The following is a 25,443-nucleotide window of genomic DNA, read 5'->3' as shown; positions in this document are numbered from 1 at the left end:
GTGATGTTCCTTTTGCCAGAGGTAAGGGCAGAGGCTCTTCAGGCAGAGGGGAACCAGTTTCTCAAGTTCCTGAGGAATGTTGGCTTTTATCTAACCACCAGAAACCTTTCTGTAGTCCAGGTTGAGCTCAGTTTTGGGTATTTGGATTGCTTTTTTTGGAGTCTGGGGAATTGGAGTTCCTTTTAGACTTGACAGTCAGAAGACATTGTACACGTACCACCGGGGTAGACAGACAGACTGACAGGAGTGGCCTTGAGGATACCCTCCAGAAAACAAACATGTGCCTTCGCCTTCAGAAGAAATTGTAAGCACTTGGTTGAAGCATCGGGCCACAACTGGTTGGAAGAGACGGTAGAAGATGAATTGCCACAGAAGGCTGTACTTTTCAGACAAGACAGTAAGGAGGAACTAGCGTTGCTCTGCAATGGGAGGTCAGCACAGATGGCCTCTGGGACACATCTGACTCGGGATGCTGGAGCCTTGAGTCACCACCAATCCAGAGTAGGTGCAGAGGCAAAGAGGCCAGGTTGCGTAATGGCTGATATTGACCAAGACTGGGACGCACGCGGAAATAATGACTGAAGTGTGGGTTTTTGGGGCTGGTAATAATGCAACCAAAAATTTGGAGAGCCAACGGAGAAACAGGCAGTTGGACCTAAAAAAACAAAACTGAAAGAAACAAACCAAAGGACATGACTGCCCCTAGGTATGGGGAAGGAGAACGTTTATTGTAGATTAAAGGAAGAACACAGGGGGAGGCAGGGCCATTTAGGAGAGCCCAGAGTGGACATGATCCTGAGCCCTGTGAAGAGACGGGGGAGGGGAAGGAAAGGGGAAAGTAGGAGAACCAGGTACAGCAGCCACGAGGCCCCAACGAGAGAACTGGTAACCAAAATGGCTGAATTACATAGGGAAGGTCATCTGGGGGGGGGGCAGCCTATCCCTTAGGCTAAAGAGAATTTAGAGTAGGGGTATGGTATGGGGGGGCTTTAATAGGTAGGCACTGAGGAATGCTGGGGGAAGCTGGTAGCCAAGTCTGCTTTGATATGTTAAAAAGTCACCTCAGCCATTTGTCCCAGATTTGAACCCTAACAGTATTCTGCTGTCTTATAGTATATAAAAGATTATAACATGACCACGCAGTCCTTGGCCTGGAACCAAATTCTTTTCCTTGAGTAAGTGAACTTCCTGTCATTACAGTACTTACACCCTCTGGAAACAGCCATAGTGATGAACTTGACTCTGTCTCAGACAACCATCATTGCCATGAACTGTTGCCTCCTGGCCCAGCTATAAAAGGCTCTGAGTACAATCAGAGTGACTCACTCAGAGGGTGTTCCAGTTTGTGTCTGGTTTCTGTGACAAAACATCAACCAAAAGCAACTTTGGGAGGAATGGGGTTTATTTGGCTTATAAATCCCTATCACAAGAGATCACACAGGAGGCGTTCCAGCAAGGCTCTGACTGCAGGAACTGAAGCAGAACTTGAACGAGTGTTCCTCATTGGCTTACTCTCATGGTCAGCTACCCTTTTATACCTTCCAGGACCACCTGCCCAGGGGGTGGCACTGCCCACAGTGCACAGTGGGCTGGACCTTCTCACATCAGTCGCTAACGAGAGAATGCCCTAGACTTGCCTACCAGATAAGGGCAATCCCTCCATGAGGCCCCCTCTGACATGTGTCAAACTGGCAAAAACTAACCAGTATAGCTGGCGGGCATGGTAGCACATAATCCCAGCACTCAGGAGACAAAGGTAGGTAGATCTTTGTGAGTTTTAGGCCAATCTGGTCTACATAGTGAGTTCCAGGCCAGCCAGGGCTACATAATAAAACTTTGTCTCAATAATAATTATCATTATTAATTATATAATACAGAGATTAAGAAAATATAACACATGGCTTGTGGCTATAATGCTTTGTAAGGCATTTGATTGTGTGTTAGCCTGGCAAACCTATGTCAGCATCCCTTCCCACAATGGCACTTGTGGGCTCTCTGAATCAAGTCCACCATTCTGGTTCTTCAGCACTAACGATCTAAGTATATTCTTGGCACACATTTTATATTGTATGTAGAACTTTGTAAAGGTTTTTTTCTTTAAGTTTATTTTGAAAGATAAGTAAGCATGAGAAGGGACATTTATTGCTATGAGGAAAGAAATGTGAGTCTGTGTGTCGTGGTGTGCACCTGAAATCCCAGCACTCTGGGGCTGAGGACAGAGGCTGTGTCTCCAACACCAAAAACGAAGGAGAAGGAAGGGTGAAGAGAGACAGAGAGAGAGAGGCCAAAGACTATTTATTATCCCTGTTCACCCCATGTCCTCATGTTTGGTCTTTTGGTTTTTTTTTTTTTTTTTTTTTTGAATGAAAGACAAGACACATTTAAAACTTCCAGTTTTCTTTCCTTGGCACCAACTCTGTATCCTACATTTCCCTCCTCTCCTGTAACACCCGATTTGGTGTTACACCCTCAGTACAGTTCGCGCACCACTGTACCGAACGCGAGTCGGGCAAGGGCCTGGAGATTGAAAAGAAGACACAGAGAGACCAGGGTCATTCGAAAGGAGATCAGCCGAATGCCACTTTATTCAGCATTGGGGGAGTCCTTATCTACCTGACTGCAGCACAAGGATCTCTGCCCAGGCAGGTGGGAAATTACCATATTAACAATGGAGTGAATGCCCTACAGCTAACCACCAGGCAGGGCAGGCATAGCACAGAAACACACAGGAAGCTTAGTTAGTTGATCATAAACTGTCCCCACAAATGCACCACAGGAATAAGGGAGACCAGGGCCCTACACTCTCCTGTGTGTTTGTTCTGAACAAAGACTGGAAGGTTTCTGTGAACTCGTGTCAGAAGGGGTTTGACTGGGCCACCAAACACATGCGCCACACAGGGAGAGGTAACCTCTCCGAGCCTTAGCCTTCGGTTCTCTATTCCCGTTGCTGTATCAAAATGTCCTGAAAAAGGGGATGGGAGGAAGAAAGGGTTATTTTGGTTCACAGTTCAAGGGTACAAGGTCATCATGAGGGGAGGCTGTGGCAGCTTGAGCTGCAGGTCATGCGACATCTGGCAAAGTTGCATCCACAGCCAAGAGTCAGAGAGATGGATGCTAGCTCATAGGTAGGGGTCTCCAGGGTATAGAGTCTAGGGTCCCAAATGGCAGAATGTTGCCACACACACACACACACACACACACACACACACACACACACACACACTTCAGATAGGTCTTCACCTCAGTGAGTCTGCTCCAAATAACCTCTTACAAGAGTGCCTGGGGCTTGTCTTCCTGGTGATTCCAGAGCCTGTTAAGTTGACAATCAATATTAACTGTTTTACTTTCTGGGTTTCCATTGCCGGAACCATGGAACAGGGGTCTCATAATACAAACACAGATGGACAAAAGGCAATCACTAGTACAAGTAGAAATGGCTTCAAGAAGAGAGGAATTTTCCAAGTATGGTTTTAGACCAGGAAAATGAATGAAATATAGATCTGTTTGACTATCCCATTACAAATGGTTATTTAAAATGGACACAAAATCCAATGAATGGTTTGGAATTACAGGCTAGGAGGCTAAGGCAGGGCGATTCTCCTAAATTTGAGGACACCCTAGCTGGGATACATTGAGTTTCAGTCTAGCCTGGACTACACAGTGGCATTTTGTTTCAAAACAAAAATTCAATGTCTAAAAGTTTGTGAAAGGAGTTTTGAACTTGCAGAAAACTAGAATTTTAAAACTAGCATAGTAACAAATTGATAAGGATCCAGGTGCTGCACAGGTCATAGCATACCAGGAAAAACACACCCCCACTGGAACCTTCCAGGCGTTGTCATTATAGACGGGAGGGCAATAACGGGGCACTCTTACTTTAGAGAGTTTGTGCTTTTTCAATGCACCGTTAGCAATTTTGACCCCCAAAACCATAACCTTTCCTTCCCTAAGAACTGGAAAGCTGCTAATAAGACTGAACAGCCACAGAGTAGCAAAGACTTTTAGTTTTGGTAGGAATGGGAGATGTGGGAGGCAAATTCACAAGTTAATTTCAAGATTTGTTATCATTACAGGCTGCCACGGACCGGCTCAGGGGAGCCACTCAGACCGTGGGAGAAGCAGGGTCTTGGTAACAGGAAGGCACAAGTTTGGCGAATGACAGACAGACACAACACACAAGAGAGTGGTTGGAATCTGCTGCGATTTTACTGAATTCATGTTTTCATTATATAGTATTCAAACAAAGAACAAATCAGAATGTCATGTGTCATTGGTTGGCACAGTATGAAAGCTTCTTTTAGTCACATCAGCAATATTTAAGAAAAGTACATTATCAGGAACAGGTGTTAGACATAAAGCATCCTTAGAAGAGGAAATCTTGTTCTTGGGAATGTAAACCTCAGACAAGTGGTTTCATCTTATGAATAGAAAGTTTCGGTCTCATTATCGCTATCATGGCCCTTCCTCTTCCTAACCCTTTACTTCATCTAGTGACCAAATATGCCTAATCAGTTCTCTGCACCTGCTGAACTATACTTTTTAGTACCTTCTTATGAAGCAGACATCATGGGGGTTGGGATCTAGCAAGCCTATCCATAAAGTTCAAAGTATAATATAACAGTCTTTGTCCATCAACATTAACCCATCTATTCCCTTGCTCATCATACACCCTGTGTATGACAAAGGTTCTGCTGTAGTCTTATACATTCCCATACTGTGCTTCCTTATCCCAGAGCTGTTCCTGAAGAGAATGATCCTTGTCTTGTGTGTGTGTGTGTGTATTATCATTATTATAAAAGAGATTATGCAAAGCCCATATCCCACATAGCCAGCTACTCGATAATCCCGTCTGTGCTCCAAGGGCAGCCAATACCAGGTTATCTGCCATTGACCTCCAGGAAGCCTAGTCCCATGGGACACGTAGCTCCCGTCCGGCATAATGACATATGTCATGTCACACAGACGACACTGGAGTTGGTATGGCAACAGGCATAGGATCAAAGAGATGGGGCAGGGTTAGGGATAGGCTAGTAACTGAAAGGTTTAATACTGGGAGACATTTTCAGTTCTTTTCTGAGACTAGATGAAGAGAAAAAGAGGGAGGGAGGGAGGGAGGGAGGGAGGGAGAGAGAGAGAGAGAGAGAGAGAGAGAGAGAGAGAGAGAGAACAGATGCCACAGTGGGGCTTCTGGAGTTCTGGAGGTTAGTGGACAACTGTCCCAGGAACTGGTTCTCTCCTGTCACCTCGTGAGACCTGGCATGAACTCAGGTCCTCGTTCTACCTGTGGTTCTAGCCTTCTTTTCCTAACTTTTATGGCACTTTCTGGCCATTCCCTTAGCAACTGTTAGCTATGATGTTACCGAGTGTGTCATGGAGCGTGCGATGTAGCATTTATTATAATGAAGTTAGAGGTGTTTAGCACCTGCTCTGGCTCGTTATCGGAGACCCAGCTAGTTTTGATCAACCTACCCTAAGAGCCACCTCCAGCTTAAGGCTCCCTTGTTATTAAAAGGAAACTAAATTACAGCTGGGCAGAAGTTCTCTAGGTCAGCTAGGCAGTTCTGAGGCTTCTCTTCCACCCCCTGCACTGAAAGCACTCTTATTTTTTGTTTATTTGGCCTTTTAATTAATCAATTAACTAATTAATTAATTAATGTTATTCTTTGCTGTTGCTGAATACATTAGGCAGGTGCTCTTCAATGAGCTAACACTTCCCATCACACCCAGCTTCATAGAGACCTTGGGTTTTAGTCCGGGACTAACCAGACCACATTCTATGTCATCTCACAAGTACTAACAGGCCCCATCATGGGGAATTTGTAGGTGTCTGACAAACTTCCAGGGCCTTGTAAACTTCAGAAAATTCCAAGTCCCAGAGGCCCCAAAGTCCAGACATTTCAGAGTTTATGGCAAGATGTTGGAAATTCTGTAGTTGCAGGTTGACCAGGAGTTTGAGCACAGAATCCTGGGAGATGCAGGTGTTCATGAGAAAAGTCCCCCCCCCCCCAAGCGATATGTAGGTCTCTTGTTGATCTCTACTTCTCCAAATGTGTACTGTTGAACTTCCTGGCCATGTTGTCATGATGCTCAGGGTCAGCCCCTACTCCTCTCCCCCATTCTTAGCGCAATGTTTACCCCTCTCTAGTCCCGCCAACTTGATCAACTTCATTCCAGTGAGCTGAGAAACAGGGTCTCCAGGAAGCCAAGCTGCTAGCTCCTGCTTCTGTCAGAATGCAACTCTCTCCTTCCTCATCCCTCAAGGATGCAGCTCCCTTTTCTCCAGGCTCCTTCCCTTCTCCATGCCCTGCTGCCCTTGAGTGCCCCCCTCCTTCCCATTGCTCCTCGCAGCAGACTATGAACTGCTCGCTGCACTTACTTAGAAGACCTCGGGGAAAGCAGGTTTCCTTCCACTAACATGGTTCCTAAGAAGTTCAGCTGCATACTCCCACACTTCCCTAACACAAGAGCATGTGAACCCAGCTTCAGAGACCCTGACCTCAAGTTCTACAGCAGCAGCTACAACGACTAGAGAAACCAGCACGCACTTCCTTCTGATGCTTTGTGGCTAAAGGGTAGCCTTATTTATTTATTTATTTTTGAGACAGGGTTTCTCTGTAGCTTTGGAGCCTGTCCTGGAACTAGCTCTTGTAGACCAGGCTAACCCCAAGCTCACAGAGATCTGCCTGCCTCTGCCTCCCAAGTGCTGGGATTAAAGGCGTGTGCCACCACTGCCCCATTGGGTAGCCTTATTTTTAACTCTATATCGATGCCTTTGATCTTCTGGTTTTTACCTTTCCTCAAGTTCTCTTACATTCTGACTTCCATGTGATCTTTCTCTATGGCGCAACAAACTTTCAGAACTTTCTCTTTATCTGTGCCAATAGAGTCAATTACTATAACTGCCCTGTAAACACTCCCCGGGGTGCTAATCTAGACTTCCTTCTTCTTTCAGTTTGCGTAAGCTTCTGAAGTGTCTGCCGCATGCTCTGGTTTCCCTTTTAGCGACTTTCCCTCTGAACCTTACACTGCTAGGCTCACAGCTTTAATGTCTACAGACGTGTAAGCTCCACCCTTTGAGAACTAGCTTTCTGTCTGCCCTGCCTTCTGCTTGCATTTCCTCTTTGTGTTCTCACGCGTCTCCCAGTCACTCTGTTCACATGGTCTTCAACTCATTTCTCCATAGCTCAGTGGCCATACATGAATTCAGACAACCGGCTCACTGAAAAGCCATTGGGCTCCATCCAGGTTTGGCAAACATTTTCTGACAGGCCAAGTTAACTTCCTTGACATAGCATGCAGCTTTTTGCTGCAGTTTCCCGGCGCTACAGCTTGCATGCAAAAGCTGCCACAGACAAACGGGAGCGGATGGGTCTCAGTGCAATCTGACTCACAGAAATAGATGCCCCAAGACCGGGTGGCTCAAGCCTGTAATTCAGCTATGCTGGTGGCTGAAGCAGGGGGTTTGCGAGGTCAGTGGCAGCCTGGGCAATTCACAGAGACTTCCTCAAAATAAAAATAAAACTATAGACTTGAGGGCTTATACCCACAACCCAGTACTCGCGAGGCCGGTGCAGAGTATTTTGAGTTCAAGGTCAACCTGGGCTACGTAGCAAAACTCTGTCTCAAAAGACTAAAAATACAAAAAAGCAAAAATGGAGAAAAGAAAAAGTCATTTTCGGACTTCAAAACCAGGCTGCATGATATGATAATGAATCTGTGAAAAAGTCCCTTTTCACTCCCTCAGCAAATGAAGCATTAACCACTTCTGTTCTCTGCAGAGTCCCAAGCCCTTATACCCACAAGAGCCTGTGGTTTGCATCAGGACCTGGTTGCCTGCACTTCCCCCTCCCTTTCTAAATGGTGTGAGCACAGATTCTTGTCATCTGCACATCTGTGCGGCTAGTCTAGCCTCAGGCCAGGCTTGTTGTGTGTTCTGTTTGCACACATGGGTTGACTCGAATTCTCCCAAAGAGTATTCTGAAGCTGCTGTCCAGAGAGATCTAAAACACTGACCTGTTTCTCTTTGAAACGCAGAAAGAACTTCCAGAGCAGTACAGGCCTTGGATGGAAATCGCCAGTGAACTTCCTCATTTGATCGAGAGCCACCAGCTCCGGGCCCACGTGTACAAGGTACATTGTTTTGTTCTTCTCTTCATCCTGTCACCCTCCTTCCGTCTTCACAGCCCTTCCCTTCCCGGATTTGTGGGAGTTAGGACCATTGACCCTGCAAAAGGAACCGATCATTGCTGCTGAGATTGTCCTCAAACCTGTGTTCCTTAGCTCACACAAAACAACACCTGCAACGTACCAAGTCTTCATCATGTTTGCATGAAAAAGATCACAGATGAGCATTTAAAATAAATGAAGGGGAAATAGGAAGACATGCATGGCCTTGTCTCTAGTCACATGGTAAGTGATCTGCCACATCTGAGTGGGTTACCTTGATCTTATTGAGTAGCATAACATTGATATAGGGTGTGATATACTGGCTGAATCCAAGTCTTTCTGACTTATAAATTTAGGGTCAGTCATAGCTCTGGAGGAATAATGAAATCCATAAACATCACACTAAAATTTGCATGCACATATATGAGGTACATCTGTGGCAGAGTGGGCAGATACAGAAGAGTCTGACTTCTCAGTCCTGGGAGAATTGGAGCCACCCCCCTCTAGAAGGCATACTAAGAGAGAATGTCTTGATTTAGAAATTTCATAGTAGGCACTGAACTTGGAGAGATCCTCCTAATCTCGCTCCCTTGTTTGAGAAATGGAGGAAGCCTTCGTCTTATTGTGGTGAGCATCGATGGATTTTGTAAGCGCCCCTTCACAGCTCCTGCCATGTAACAGCACCCACATCTGCACGGGACCTCCCCCTTCACAGCTCCTGCCGTGTAACAGCACCCACATCTGCATGGGACCTTCCCTTTCTTGTCCACATCTACAAGAAGCAAGCCGTAGGATTTCAGAGCTACGAGACAGCCCTCCACCTTTCAGGACTTTCTTTGCTGGTGTTTAACGTCTAATTGTGAGCTGATTGAAAAGTACTCATCGAATGGCCTCATGGGACAATCAGAAATGAGGATGGGCAGCTGGCCCCAGTAACACCCTAGATAAACACCCCCCTCACCCAAACCCAGTCCTCACCCATTGAAGCTGAGGACTGAAACCGACCCATGCAAGAAAATATAGCTCCAAGTTATTTTATTTTTCTTTTTGCACAAAGCTCATGCAAAGCCTGCTGGGAAAGGGCTCACAGAGGTGGTTCTCACACACTGTGGACACACTATCCTAACAAAAACATCGAAGGAAGGAAATATGATGGAGGCTGTTATCAGGAAAGAACTAACACTGACCTATGAGCCCCGAGAAAACCTGCAGTGAGCACACTACCCCGAATCAAGCTGTGGGCTTGAAGCATGTACACACTGTCCCCCCAAACTCTTCACAGGATGTTTCACCCTTCTGTCTATAGCTGAAAACCAGAACCCACAAAAGTGTTCGTTGTGCATTGGCGGGGAAGGTCTCCCAATGCGACGAAACCCACAAACCAAGGCTTCCTTGCTCACCCTCTTTTGTCTTGATTAGCTAGTTACTAGCCACAGGACAGCTCTGTGTAACAAGCAAGGTGCCAACATCAGTGGAGATGTTAAATACGCATGGACTTTGCTGCCGCAGGTCCATTTGTATGACTCCATCTTGCAAAAATACTCACTCGAAACAAATTAAAAATGAATATACAAGGCTGTTTGTCATAGGCATTTTAAATAGCGATAGCAAATAAAAAATAAAAGATGAAAGGATAAAAGGTGAAGCCCCCCGAATCTCCCTTTACAAACATGTCTGTTAAGTAAATGAAAATGCACAGCTAGTGAGAGGCCAGACACACGTGTGTGTGTGTCTCTCTACCACTCTTACGCATCTTTGCAGTATGGTTTACCGAGCGACAGAAAGTGGATGGTAGACTATCTGTGCAAATTATTGAACATCTGCTCATGTGGATGTGAGCTTATCATTTATAGTTATATAAATGATAGAAATAGAGACATGCATGTTTACCTTCTGAGGCTGGCTTCAGATTTGAGGTCTTCCTGTCTCAGCCTCTCGGATGCCAGAACTGTGGGTGTTTCTTCAAAAAGACTCTTTCCATTCTGTAGAGAAACAAATACCCTGTCTTATGCGCATTCATCCCGCTAGATGTTGTAGCAGAGGGTGCTTTGCAATAGGCTCGAGAAGTGCTGTGCACAAGTACCCGGCGTGTCTCGGGAATACTCAGCACTTCATTGTTGAGGTTGGCAGGGCTGCATGACTGGGTGGGAGAGCCCTTGAGTATCTACTGCGTTCTGAGGAAAGAATACTGAGATTAAATTCACCAGGTTAAATAAATAATTAAATAACGTCTTATGATATTTGGTTAAATACACAATCCAATAAAGCCCTTAGCAGGCAGTGTACCCACAAACAGCAGTAATATATTTTCCACTCAGTGGGAATAATTGGCAGTTAAAAAGTATAATTAGCACGTGACATCAGACATTGGGCCAGCACACTAAATTTCTAATATCAGTTCCATCCCAGGTGCAGTACGGACGCCAAAGAGACCATTTTCTGATTATAAAGTATGTTTACACACTTGGTGTGCACAGATATGTATGTGCCTGGCAGTTTACAGCCACTCTCAATGATTTGTAAGTTTAAAAAGGTGTTTTTTACATCCTAGTATTGGCATAAATACAGACAGGAGGACCAGTGGAACCCAATCGAAGACCCACACACCTACGAGCACCTGATTTTTGACAAAGAAGCAAAAAAACATAAAATGGAAAAAACGGAAGCATATTCAACAAATGGTGCTGGCATAACTGGGTATCAACATGCAAATAAATCCATATCTATCACTATGCACAAAACTCAAGTCCAAATGGATCAAAGACCTCAACATAAAACCAACCACATGGAACCTCATAGACAAGAAAGTGGGAAGTACACTTGAATGCATTGGCATAGGAGACCACTTCCTAAATATAACCCCAGCAGCACAGGCACTGAGAAAAACAATTAATAAATGGGACCTCCTGAACCTGAGAATCTTCTGTAAAGCAAAGGACACGGTGAACAAGATAAAACGGCAGCCTGCAGAATTGGAACAGATCTTCACCAACCCCACATTGGACAGAGGGCTGTTCTCCAAAATATACAAAGAACTCAAGAAATTGGTCATCAAAAGAACAAATAATTCAATAAAAAATGGGGTACCAACCTAAATAGAGAACTCTCAATAGAGGAATCTAAAATGGCTGAAAGACACTTAAGGAAATGCTCAACATCCTTAGCCATCAGAGAAATGCAAATCAAAACAACTCTGAGATTCCATCTTACACCTGTAAGAATGGCCAATATAAAAACAAGCAAGCAAGCAAACAAACAAACAAAACAAAACTGATGACAACTTATGCTGGAGAAGTTGTGGGGGAAAGAGAACACTCCTGCATTGCTGGTGGGAGTGCAGACTGGTACAGCTGCTTTGGAAATCAGTATGGCGATTTCTCAGAAAATTAGGAACAACCTCCCTCAAGACCCAGCAAAAACACTTTTTAGTATATGTCGTGGCCCGTGAGGGTCCAACATAAATTCCCTAATTCCTCAAACCGGCTGGAACGGAGTCGCGAGGAAAAGAACCGACACAGCTTACACCGTCATCATGGAAAATGGCCAGATTTTCCATTTATTCTCCAAACCTTTTATATACCCACACAAAATTGAGCGGGGAAGGAGGAAAACACATTACGCCATTCCTTAGGCAGCCAAGTGCCTCGGGCCCAAATCACATCCGCATCTAGCAGTCAGGTAGGCCCTGAATTAGCATCTCTATAAGACATCCTTCCAAATTACAGAGGAAAGAAGCACCAAATATCTGAGCTCTTAAGTCATCAGCTTCAGTCAAACATCTCTTCTCAGGTAATCCACATCTTAACAAAAGAAGCTAGGAGCAGGCATCCTGGCCTTTGTTAGGGGCAGAGACAGCTTGTCTACAGAGCTACGTGGTCAGCTCGGACCGGGCTAATGGCTTTTGTGCCATATAGAAATATGGGCCCACAATCCACTCTCTCTTATTAATTTTAATAGCTCCTGTGCTTCTGCAACAGGACAGACACGTCGCGCCTGACTTGGGCAAAGTCCTCTTCATTTACCCAAATTTTCCCGTCGTTGGAACAGGCATCTTTTATGCAAGCCCCTGTCTTAGGCATCTGGGGAGAAGAAGCTTTAAACCCGTCATTGACTGCCGACCTCTGTAAAGAGAAGAGTTTAGTGGAGAGAAATATACTTTTTAGGCCCTGTGTATCAGCCATTTCTTGTCAGGATGCATCATAATGCTTTATGTATAATTATGCTCCCAAATACTATATTCTCCTATCTTAAAGGAGAGTAGAATCACCTGAGTTGAAAATGTTTCTTCTGCTGGTACAGAACATCACTCAGAGTTTACTTTCTCAGCATGCGTATCAACTCTCAACATTCATCGTCACAACCTCTCTTTCAGCCAACTGTTAATCGCAGCAACTTACAATCATGATTTTTCCACATCATCGGTCAATACCGATCTTTAGACACATCATCGGTCAATACCGATCTTTAAATTTCTAATACCGTATTTTCATGTTTAGCCGGTCAAAACCAGCTCTCCCAATTTTCATAATTTCGTGTTTGGCCGGTCAATACCAGCTTTCTCAATTATTGATAATTTTATATTCAGCCGGTCAGTACCAGCTCTCCGAATTATTCGTAACTTCATGTTTAGCCGGTCAGTACCAGCTCTCCAATTATTCATAGTTTCATAATTTTCTTTACCATAAATTCATATTCCTTTCGGTCATTACCGATGTATTTAGCACCATTGGTCATTACCAGATTTTTCCCATCACCTTATATGCAGCTGTAAATATCAGGTCATTACCGTTAAGAGCATAATACCATTTGCTGTTATTAAATCTCATTTTCAGTCTTTGTGTAGCTGTTAAAACCTCATTCTGTCCCCTTGTTAAGTGAAGGGGGGTTTTTGACATACTTTATTTTGCATCTTTCTTTCCCTGAGGGGAAAGCTTAGGTCTTAGTTCTTAGGTTTAATACTTTATTTAAAATGAGTTTTGTCCCATAAACCGAGAACACTCAAATGTTCAGTTTGAATCTTAGTTCTGAAGCAACAGGTTTCACACCACCGCCAGCAGCAGACACAGCAGTCAGCTCGTCTCAGCAGGATCTCTTTGTGCGAAGTCTCTTTGTAGTGCTGTGAGTTGCAGGTCCGGATCAGGCTCCTCTCTGTGGGCTGGGTTACTGGATTCCTCCTGGAGCCGATTTCCCTCTGTTCCTTCTGCTGTGCAGTTGTCAGCTACGCTGTCCTTAGGTCCGTTGTCCTTCTGCTGAATGCATCGAATTAGACGTTCTGGAAGCCATCTCGCTTGGTTTTCGTCCTGTGAGAAAACACAGACATGCCCTCGACCCCAAATTAAAATGGGGTCGGGTCCCTTCCAAGTCCCATTGCAAGGATCTTTCCATTTGGCTTTAGCAAATGTGGTTTTTGTACCATTATGCCACAATCTGTCCGCAGCTGATAGCTCATGGACATCTGTATTTAGAAAGTTTAGCGTAAACAATGCATGATTTAAGGCATTGTGTGGCGTCTGAGGATACAACTCCCCTGTCTTTATTTTTTGGAGTTGTGTTTTCAAGGAGCTGTGTGCCCGCTCCACAATTCCTTGTCCTTGAGGATTATATGGAATACCAGTCTTATGAACAATATTCCATTGAGTACAGAATCTTTGAAAAGCTTTGTTAACATATCCGGATCCATTGTCCGTCTTTATTACCTTTGGGGTTCCCATGCATGAAAAGCATTTTAAGCAATGAGTTATTACATGCTTGGAAGCTTCTCCAGTTTGTGCTGTGGCCATTATGAATCCTGAGTAAGTATCAATTGTCACATGCACATATCTCAATTTTCCAAACTCAGTAATGTGAGTTACATCCATTTGCCATATATGATTTGGAAGGAGCCCTCGAGGATTTACTCCCAAATGAGGCACAGGTAGATATTGTGGGCATCTTTCACATTGTTTAACAATTTGTCGAGCAGCTTCTCTGGTCAGCTTAAACTGTTTTCTTAAACTTAAGCTGTTTTGATGATGCAAAGCATGTGACTGCTGTGCAAGTTCAACTTGAGATACAGTAATTACTTTTGTAAGTTTGTCAGCTAGAGCATTACCTTCAGCTAACGGACCAGAAAGACTTGAATGTGCTCTGATATGTCCCACAAAACATGGTAACTTTCTACATTGTATGGCATTCTGAATCTGCTGAAACAATATTTTAACTTGTTCATTGCTAGTTGCTATATATGACACTGTTTCGAGGATTCTTAATGCTTCATAAATATACCGGCTATCAGTATATAAATTAAAGGCCTTATTATCAAAATTCTTAAATACCAGAGCTACAGCCCGCAGTTCAACTATTTGAGCTGAAGCTGGTTCTGTCTGTACCATGTGTCCATTGCCATTGACAACATAAGCAGCTTTTCCATTAGATGAGCCATCAGTAAAAATCAACAAAGCATCCTTTAAGGGATTCTTTGCTACTATTTTAGGAAAAATGAATGAATGCTGTTGCGCAAACTGCAATAACTGGTCAGCTGGGAAAAGATTATTAATCTGACCTTGAAATTGAGCAAACGCAATGGCCCATGAGTCACTATTTTGAAATAACCATTCAATTTGCTGCTTAGTGTAAGGAACATTGATTACAGCTGGTTCTTTGCCAAAGTATTTTCTAGATTCCATTTTGCTCTTCTGTGCTAAGCATGCTACTGCTTCAAAATAAGGATTTAATACTTTTGCTGGTGATACAGGCAGATGCAGCCATAAAAGTGGTCCGTTCTGTCATAAGACTGCTGTAGGAGTCAGCCTTGTAGGTAAAATACACGCTTGCCATGTCTTGCTGTAATCAATATAGCACACTTGCTGTTCCTGTATAGCCTTCTCTATCTGTGAGAGAGTCTGTCTGGCAGCTTCTGAAAGCTGCCTGCTAGAATTTGGATCACTGTCTCCTTTAAGTATCTCACTTAAAGGCTCAAGGTCTCCTGTAGGAAACCTCAAATAAGGTCTTAGCCATTGTATATTTCCTAATAGCCTTTGAAAGTCATTAAGAGTCTTTAAGTCATCCTTTCTGATTTCTATCTTTTGAGGCTTAATTTCTTTGGGGTATAACATATGACCTAGATATTGAAAAGGCGAGTGCCTCTGTACTTTCTCAGGAGCGATAACCAAACCTGCTTTGCTTAGACACTGCTGTAATAATCCATATGTCTCTAGTAAAGTATCTTTATTTCTATGAGCCAACAAGATGTCGTCTGTGTAATGAATTGCGTACACCTGCGGAAATTGATTTCTAACTTTCTGTATAGCTTGGGCTACGAATTTTTGGCATAATGTAGCACTATTTAACATACCCTGGGGTAAGACATTCCATTGATACCTCCTCATTGGCTCTTTGAAATTAACTGAAGGAATGCTAAAAGCAAATCTTTGACAATCTTGTGGCGCTAAAGGAATTGTATAAAAACAATATTTCAAGTCTAAGATAATCTTATGTGTGCCTTTTGGAATGGCTGCCGGGGACGGCAATCCTGGTTGCAATGCTCCCATTGGCTGCATGGTTGCATTAACCTCTCTTAAATCCTGAATTAATCTCCACTTTTCCGATTTCTTTTTAATAACAAAAATTGGAGAGTTCCATGGAGAATTAGATGGTGAAATATGTCCACTATCCAGCTGTTCCTGCACTAACCGCTGGGCAGCTTGCAATTTTTCTTGTGTTAGAGGCCACTGACTCACCCATACAGGGTCATCACTTCTCCATATTATAGGGTCTGCATGGAGTGCAGGCCTTTCAGTGACCTCTCCTAAAAATATCCTAATCCTGCTCTAGAAGGTCTACTGTCTGATATGACAGGATCAATCTTTCCCTTATTCTCTCTTCCTAGACCTTGATTACGTAACAATCCTTGTTGAAACATCTGATTAGTAACAGCCGTGCTGGGAGAATATAAATATACTCCCATTCTGGACATGATATCTCTGCCCCATAAGTTCACAGGTAAATGGGGAATAATATACGGCCTAAAGGTTCCTTCATGTCCTTCCTCATCTTTCCAATGCAGTTCATTGCTACTTTGCTCAGGATTTCTAGTCTGACCAATTCCCTGTAACTGTGTAATAGTCTCCGTTTTTGGCCACTTAGAAGGCCACTGACTGGCGGTTATGACGGAAGTATCCGCACCAGTGTCCAGGAGGCCAGAAAATCTTTTTCCATTTATAAATAAAGTGAGTTCTGGTCTCTGAGGACCTATGGTCTGTACCCAAAATGCATCAGATGAACCAAATCTATCTTCTCCTCTCTTTTATTTTTAAGACCTCCATATAAAACCAACAATACTTAACCTCATAAGAAAAAAATTTTAGAATTAACACTTAAATGCACTGGCACAACTCTAACACAACCTCAATGGCATACACATTGATATACAGTAAGATCTCTTGAACTGAGAAGTTTTCGTATAGCAATGGATATAATCAACAAGATGTAATTGCCTATACAACATGAAAATATCCTCACCAATCACTAATCCACTTCAAAGAACTCTGGAAATTAGTCACCAAAAGAACAATTAATCCACTAAAAATATGCAACAGACCTAAACTGAAAACTCAACAGATGAACTTAAAATGACTGAAAGACATTCAAAAACTGCTCAAATATAACATCAATAACCATTGGAAAATTGTAAATCTAAACAACTGAGACTCCATCTTATCCCTGTAACATGACCAAGATCAAAAATTTACTACTCACAACTTATGTTTAAGAGAAACTCATCCATTGCTGTTGAATTCTCAGAAAATTAGGCATCAAACTACTATAAAACTCAGCTATACTTCCTCTGGGCCTATAGACAAAAGATGCTCAACCAACCATACAACAAGGACACGTGCTTAACCATGTTCACAGCAGAATTACTTTATCATACACAGAATCTGGAAACAACTCAAATGTATCTCCTCTACACATATGAGATAGCCACAAATACCATTAATATCTTTGTGTAACTCTGACTATACAAATTGAAAACCTGTACAACAAGAACTTTAAATCTCTGAAGGAAGAGATTTAAGCCATTAGAAAATGTAAAGATCTCCTATTCTCTTGTAAAGATAGCACCAACATAGAAAAATTGACAATGTTACTAAAAGCAATCTACAGATCCAATGCAAATGACCATTAAACTTGTAACCAAATTCTTCAGACTTTGAAAAAACAATCCTCAACCTTGTGAGAAAAGACAAAAACTCAGGCTAGCCTGAACAATCTTAAAATCCTGTACAATCAAGGAATTTCTGAATGTATCACAATCTCTGACTTTAAACTTTACTACAGAGGCACAGTACTGAAAGCAATCCACCTTGGATACAAATTTATTTGCCTACAAACAGCAGACTTTTGACAAAAAGGCAAAATTGTGAAATGAAAAAGCATTTTAACCTGCTTATCTCAGAGGCTACCTTAATTTAAACCTGGCTTTTTTCTTTCAGTTGAAGCTGTGCTGCATGGCAGGGGGTAGGACACAGGCTCACTTTGTTAGACTGCCTTTCTGAGCTCTGGTGGGCGGATTTAACTATTTTTTTTAACTTGTAAATCATAAAATTAGGAGAAATTCTGAATCCTCTCCTCTGTTCTATAGACTGTGTGAGGTTAAATTTGCTCTCTAAACTTACTTTTGCTCCTCCTTGCCTTTTACTTACAGGTGGGTTAGATTAACTGGCTACTGTGAGCACGTGGCACCTCAATCTCTGCAACTTGGTGATTCTTAGGCCAAAAGTCATTTTTCCTTCACCTTTTCTACCCATTTAGCAAGCAATAAAAGTTACAATTCTGGGTCTATCATGCTTGCAGACTCTCAATAACTCTGTCATTGTTCTGCTCCACTTTAACATAGCTACCAAAATATATAACTGAATAATTTTTCCTTATCCCACATCTAACTTATTTACAAATTTTTACTCCCGATTTAAATTTTGACCCGCTTTTCTACATTTCTTTTTCTATTTTACATCTCTAGTTCTGAGTGCTCCCTACTCACGCATCCACCGATTTTTTCTCATGGGTTCCTCATGTCTGGTCACCTCTTTCTTGCTTTTTGGGGAGCGCCGATAAGCCTCACGTTTTCCTCTGTCCATTCTCCGGTTTCTCTTGGGGTTCAGTAGACAGCAGTCACCGTCTCTCTCGTGTTGTCTCTCTTCTGGGGTCATGGAGTTCGGCGTTCAGCACCATGTTCCTTTTTCTTACTTCTTCCTCCGGCCTTCGTCTCGGGGTTTAGTAGTCAGCTCCAGTTGTTTTTAATCTTGGGGTTCAGTGGTTAGCCCCACGTTATCGGGCGCCAATTATGTCGTGGCCCGTGAGGGTCCAACATAAATTCCCTAATTCCTCAAACCGGCTGGAACGGAGTCGCGAGGAAAAGAACCGACACAGCTTACACCGTCATCATGGAAAATGGCCAGATTTTCCGTTTATTCTCCAAACCTTTTATATACCCACACAAAATTGAGCGGGGAAGGAGGAAAACACATTACGCCATTCCTTAGGCAGCCAAGTGCCTCGGGCCCAAATCACATCCGCATCTAGCAGTCAGGTAGGCCCTGAATTAGCATCTCTATAAGACATCCTTCCAAATTACAGAGGAAAGAAGCACCAAATATCTGAGCTCTTAAGTCATCAGCTTCAGTCAAACATCTCTTCTCAGGTAATCCACATCTTAACAAAAGAAGCTAGGAGCAGGCATCCTGGCCTTTGTTAGGGGCAGAGACAGCTTGTCTACAGAGCTACATGGTCAGCTCGGACCGGGCTAATGGCTTTTGTGCCATATAGAAATATGGGCCCACAAGTATATATCCAAAGGATGCTCAATTGTGCCACAAGGACATGTGTTCAGCTATGTTCATTGCAACATTGTTTGCCGTAGCCAGAACCCGGAAACAACCTAAATGCCCCTCAACCAAATAATGGATAAGGAAAATGTGGTGTATTTACACAATGGATTACTACACAGCAGAAAAAAAATAATGACATTTTGAAATTTGCAGGCAAATGGATGGATCTAGAAAATATCATATTGAGCAAGGTAATCCAGACCCAGAAAGACAAATATCATATGTACTCACTCATAAGTGGCTTTTAGACATAAAGCAAAGAAAAACCAGCCTACAATTCACAATCCCAGAGGACCTAGACAACAAAGAGGATCCTAAAAGAGATATACATGGATCTAATCTACATGGGAAGTAGAAAAAGACAGGATCTCCTGAGTAAATTGGGAGCATGGGTACCTTGGGAGAGGGTTAAAGGGAAGGAGAGAGGAAGGAAGATATGGGAGAAAAGTATATAGCTCAATAAAAAAAGTATATACAATTATAATATATAATATATTTTATTATTACTATTATATATAATTATATATGATATATGTGCATTTTAAAGAGACACCGTTGCTTCTTATGGAGATTACAATTGGACAGTAAGAGCTATCAATAAGGCAAGTAAATGGCAGCCTTTCTTAAACATCAAGTTTGCACAAGCAAACCAAAGTGGAGCTAAAGAAGCAGCCTTTCCAACAACAAACAAATGCTAGGAAAAGAAGTAACTAAAATAAACACTGTGTGTGTGTTTGTGTGAGTGTATTTGTGTGTGTGTGAAGCAACCTCTAGTTTCTCTTCCCCCAAACACACACACATGAAAAATGTCGCAATGAAACCCATTTCTTTGTGTTCTATACAAAACTGAAATGAGAGCAGAGCTGACTTTGAAAATGAACGGTGGAAAATTCTGGAATGTGTGGTCACTACGGTCAGCTTCGGAAGATAAAGGGTGTGTAGTCCCTAGCCATCAGTGGCTGTTTGTGACGGCAAAGGCATAGCGTTTCCCTTTCAGTTCCTATAGTTTCTTTTTGAATCATCTGTATGTTTAGAAGGCGAGGCCAGCAACCCTGCAATGTTCAGAAAACATCGTTCCAAAGGACATTGTTCCTTTATACCGAGGCTGTCCTGTAGATGCCTCCTCCAACAGCTGAGACGCGGCCAAGGACAAAATGAGGAGACAAAACAGATTTTCAAGAGTTTGAAAGACTTGATTACATGATAAATATGTGTTTTATACAGTGACTCAACAAAGTACATTTTTAAAATTAATGTTACTTCTTTGTTGCTTTAAAAAACTGTGGCTGCTGGAAATTTTCAAATAAAACCTGTGACTCATGATTCAAGGGAGTGGTCAGTCCGCAGAACGGCCTCATTCCTTCCTGATTCTGTGACGTTAGCAAATGCCTCTGCCACAGTCTTGTCCTTTGGATCCTGCATGGGGGCTTCAGCGTCATATTTCAGACACTCTTTATTAAATTAAGCGTCCTGTAGCGAGTACCAGGTAACTACTGTCGTCATTGGCTGCACCGCCGCAACCACAGGCAGACCCTGCCCCCTAGCGGCGGGAGGAGGAAGGGCTCTGTACCCCCTCTCGGTCCATCCCACCCCTAGGGAACCAGGGTCCCCAGCAGCTTCAAGTGGTGCCCGCCTTCTGAGGCGCCTGTGGGGCAAAGGGAGCAAAGTGCAGACTACCAAAGGGATGAGCGGATGAGCAGATGGCACCCGGGTTAGATAAGGAAGCTGGCGTGGCTCGACTGCGTACTGGCGCCGCTTTCTAGGGTGACCTTTCCGTGTCACCAGAAGTTTGGGGTTTCCCAGGAGATGAGGTGGGGATGGAGCTGGGTGGAAAGCCCCGCCACTTCATTTTGCTGGGTTGTGGGTAATTTACCAGGGCCCCGAGCAAGCCTTATACCCAGCTGAGCCATGATTTAGTAGGGAATTTACATCCCTAGCCCACTGGATCTTACTCTTTTCAAAGCTGTTACAAGGTTAAGGGGTTTGAGAAGCTGCACGCGGTGGCGGGGGGGAGGGGGCAGCAGATATGATGAGGCCAGTATGGGAGGGTACTTAGCTCAACGTCGATGCTTACTCTGCGACCCTCAAAGCGACAGATGAGAGGTCCTGGCACCCTAGGACGTGGCATCTCCCACATTGCATCGCTGGGTTAAAAACGAAGCTATTTAGATGTTTGTTGAAAGCCAAACAGCTCCAATAGCTAGCTGCAGGAGCCTCAAGGCACGGAACCCCTGCCTTAGTCTCTCACCCTTTAGTGCTTCAGCTGCTGATCTTAACGTCTCTTCAGTAGATGCCCCTCCTGGACTGCAGGTTCCTAAAGAGTCATCGTGAGCAACGCCTCGCACACCTTGTACTGGCCGCTATCACCATGGGATTCGTTTGGCAAGAAGGAGAGACCCAGCCCCCAAAGGTGAGGGGTAAGAAGAGGCCTATTAAGGTGATCCTGGGGTCCCTGCACCAAGTATCAAGCCACCAGTCCGAGGTTCCACTGCATAGTCTCCAGAAAATCAGAAGAAGGCAAGACAAGGGTTAGGAATTTCTCCTTCCTGCTATAGAGCTGATTTTCTTTTAGACTAATGGCCAGTTAAAAAGGCTCTTGACACCCCCATTCCAAAAATGTGGGACAAGCTTCCTTAGATCCCAGGAACTCATAAAACACCTTGAATCATTTTTTTATTTTCAAATACATCGGTTATTATGATTTTCATAATCACCCTGTTGTCTAGTCATCCAGGGAGCTGTCCCAAGTTCAAGGTCAATTCCTTTGCCCAGAGCAGCTGGAGGACAGTGGGAAGGCCAGAGTAACTGATTCCGCTGAAACAGATGGCTTTCCCCCAGTGACACATAGGGATGTGGTCACTCCCTTATATCCTCAATACCACTTTCTGCCCAGCCTGCTGTTCATTTATCAGTCCTTTATCTAGCTCTGTGTGACTTTCTAGTTTCAGTCTGTCTGTTAGGGCATCAAACCCCAGTTCTCTATCTACCTTTCATTTCTCTCTCTCTCTCTCTCTCTTTCTCTCTCTCTCCCTCTCTCCTTCCTTCCCCTTCCTTCCTTCCTTCCTTCCTTCCTTCCTTCCTTCCTTCCTTCCTTCCTTCCTAAAAGTCTATTAATTTTATTTAATCATTTTTTTGAGTCAAGGTCTTACAAAGTAGTCCAAAATAGACTAGGACTTTCTAAGTTGTTCTCAAATTAATGATCCTCTTGCCTCACCACCAAGTGTTGGGCTTACAGGCACGCGCCACCCTGTCCAGTATTGAGCCCCTCCTTTGTATTGTTTGTTCTGGCTGACAGTGCTGGGATAGAATCCAGGGCTTCTGCGTGCTGAGTTAATACTTCACCGTTCAACAGGAGCGCCAGATATTTCCTCTTTCCTTTTCCTCAGTTTCTCTTTCCCAGAAATCAAGGTGTTACTGTTATTCCAGGACAGCCCCGTTGTGTGAGAAGCCTGAGCAATGCTTTGCCAGGCTCATCACGTCTCTCGTCCCACAAGGAAACTCCGGAGACTGGGAGAAAAAGGACAGCTCCTCTTGATTCCAACACGGCAGAATATTGCCTCTCATCTTCAGAGCTCTAGTGTCTAATGTCCAGTGTTGAAGACTTGAAAACTTAGGCTAGTGACATCGTAATGAGTTCCTTTGCCATATGCTCCCTAAACTGTTCTCCTGAATCAGGAGGGGGGCTCGAGAAGGGGTGAGGGAAGCAACGTCCAGCCCCCAAGGCCACCCCAGCCTCATGACCCTATCTTGTAAGTCTTCCCTGATCCCCCAACTGAGGGACCACTTCACCTCTTCCCATCCTCCCCAGCCCTCGCATCCTGCAGAAGCTTGCCACGGAGTTCCACGCTCTGCAAACTCTGCAATGGTTCCCTTCCTACAACACACCTCTCTCCCAGCTCTGAGGAAGGAAGAACGGCAGACGCAGGGCTGTAAATTGTCCTTGGTCCCAGGCTGGGGAGCCGCTGAGTGGGTAAATGACTTCCAAGCAGGCCTGACACTGGCGCTTTGGTCCCCAGATCCTACGTGAAAACTGGCATGGCAATAGTAAACAAGAGACCACTGGGTCTCACACAAGGTGGAAGGTGAGGTGAGGGTCGGCACTTGAAGTTGTCCACTGACTTCTGCACGTTCAACTTGGCATGAATGTGCCTACATTCACCCATCTCTGTTTCTCTGTCCATGCCTGTCTGTCTGTCTCTGTCTCTCTGTCTCTTATTCTGTATCAGTTTCTCTCTCACACCCTACATCTACATTTCTATTTCCATTTCTGTATCGTAGGCATCAATGCCTGTATCTGCATATCTATCTATCTATCTATCTATCTATCTATCTATCTATCTATCTATCATCTATCTATCTATCTATCATCTATCTATCTATCTATCTATCTATCTATCTATCTATCATCTATCTATCATCTATCTATCTATCTATCTATCTATCTATCTATCTATCTATCTATCTATCTATCATCTATCTATCCATCTATTATCTATCTATCTATCAATCATCTATCTATCTATCTATCTATCATCTATCTATCCATCTATTATCTATCTATCTATCATCTATCTATCCATCTATCTATCTATCATCTATCTATCTATCTATCATCTATCTATCACCTATCACATATCTATTTATCTATCTATCATATATATTATAATCTATCATCTATGTAAAGATCAATTTACATTGCTAGTTCTTAGGTCTCTAACTAAACGTTTTGGTGATGCTTTACTTTATATAGTCTTCAGAGGTTCTGTGCATTGTGTGTACATAAGCTCCAATTCTGAATTTTGCATCTCTTGCCATGTGTTCTCATAGACAGTATTCCCACTGGGTCTCTCCCAGGAAGTCTGTAGGGTACAGATGTGGACTACTCAGGGAACTCATTGGTCCCCAGGTCGCTTATCACAGGCAATTGTGGTGACTTCCTCTGCCAATAGAATACACAGATTGTCTGCATTCCTGTCCTGAAGGTGCTGCCGAGAACTCTTGCCATTCCTTTTGTTGAAGTCTCCAGGAAGTTGGGGCTCCCTCCCATCCTGGTCCACTCTGACCTGGTGCTGACAAACTGGACCAAAAGGAACCCAGAAGGGTAAGGAGAGAAAGGTTCTTCAGACACCAACAGACTGAGATTCAGGATTGGGAGGACACGGAACTTCAGCTGTCCTCAGATAAAACGGCTCACGGACTTAGGGCTACTTTATAGTGAGCTGTGTGTTGACACTCATCCTTTGGTCTATGGCTCCATGAAAGAGTGGATACACACATTTAAGCTGCAGATGTTTCTTCTTTGCGGGCTCTAAACACATTGGCCTCAGATGCTTTTTCCTGTTGCTTCCACTTCACACCTGGATTTCTGAATTTCAGCCTCTTGTGTAAACACAATGTGCTGGGCTTTTTGTTGTTGTTGTTTTCTTCCTTCCTTCCTTCCTTCCTTCCTTCCTTCCTTCCTTCCTTCCTTCCTTCCTCTCTCCCTCTCTGTCTCTGTCTCTCTCTCTCTCCCCCCTCTTCCTTCCTTCCTTCCTGCCTTCCTTCCTTCCTTCCTTCCTTCCTTCCTTCCTTCCTTCCTTTCTCTCTCTCCCTCTCTGTCTCTGTCTCTCTCTCTCTCTTTCCCTCTCCCCCTTCCTTCCTTCCTTCCTTCCTTCCTTCCTTCCTTCCTTCCTTCCTTCCTTCCTTCCTTTCTCTCTCTCCCTCTCTGTCTCTCTCTCTCTCCCTCTCCCCCCTCTTCCTTCCTTCCTTCCTTTCTCTCTCTCCCTCTCTCCCTCTCTGTCTTCCCCTCTCTCTCTCTCTCTCTCTCCTTCTCCCCCTTCCTTCCTTTCTTTCTTTTCTCAGCACACGGTGTATCCCTCCTCTGTCCTCCATTCAAGTCAGGTCAGGATTGGGTGTCCAGGAGTGATCAATCTGGTTATGAACGAATGATTCTAGGTGTGTGGGAATCTGATGGATGCCATTGATTCTACCTAGTTTGCTCCACTTCACAGCTGAGTTGGGCCTAGAAGAGTTTGTCTTCTAATTTTTAAACAAGCAACAAATCTGTGGAAACATCATTTTCATAGTAAAATTTATTCCAGCTTGTAAACGCAAGGCAGCGTTTACTTTTGTGGTAAATTAAAACCGCAAAGGAGAAGTTGAGCTGGATAGAGAGAGATCTTCCTTGGCATGATGGTTATAGGTAGCCATTGCTTGATCTTTGACCAATTCTACAGTAATAAAAAACTGGTATGCATTGAAAGCTATCAAACCTAGCCTAGGATTAGTCAATTGAAATGAGTGAGATAATAAATATTATGGACATGGATTATTGTGGTGACTGCATTGTGTTGTCTAAGCTGGGTTTATGATTCAAGGGAAAAGGAAAATTAAAGTTTAAAGGGGGATGTGTCTGCTCTGGGCTGAGAAG

General features: G+C 43.6%; 1 protein-coding gene across 1 annotated transcript in view; it reads left to right on the top strand.

The window, feature by feature from the left end:
- Positions 1 to 7,399: 7,399 nt before the first annotated feature.
- Positions 7,400 to 25,443, top strand: part of Ido2 (indoleamine 2,3-dioxygenase 2) — a 40,193-nt gene continuing 22,149 nt past the window's right edge. The window contains exons 1-4 of the mRNA XM_075984637.1: positions 7,400 to 7,469; positions 8,021 to 8,130; positions 21,325 to 21,444; positions 24,017 to 24,135. Coding sequence (XP_075840752.1) covers positions 7,400 to 7,469; positions 8,021 to 8,130; positions 21,325 to 21,444; positions 24,017 to 24,135 — 419 coding nt within the window. The remainder of the gene's footprint in view (positions 7,470 to 8,020; positions 8,131 to 21,324; positions 21,445 to 24,016; positions 24,136 to 25,443) is intronic.

The sequence above is a fragment of the Microtus pennsylvanicus genome, chromosome 9, assembly GCF_037038515.1.
Source record: "Microtus pennsylvanicus isolate mMicPen1 chromosome 9, mMicPen1.hap1, whole genome shotgun sequence".
NCBI classification, from domain to species: domain Eukaryota; kingdom Metazoa; phylum Chordata; class Mammalia; order Rodentia; family Cricetidae; genus Microtus; species Microtus pennsylvanicus.
The sequence above is the reverse complement of the archived record's forward strand: the minus strand, read 5'-3'. Positions and strand labels throughout refer to the sequence as shown.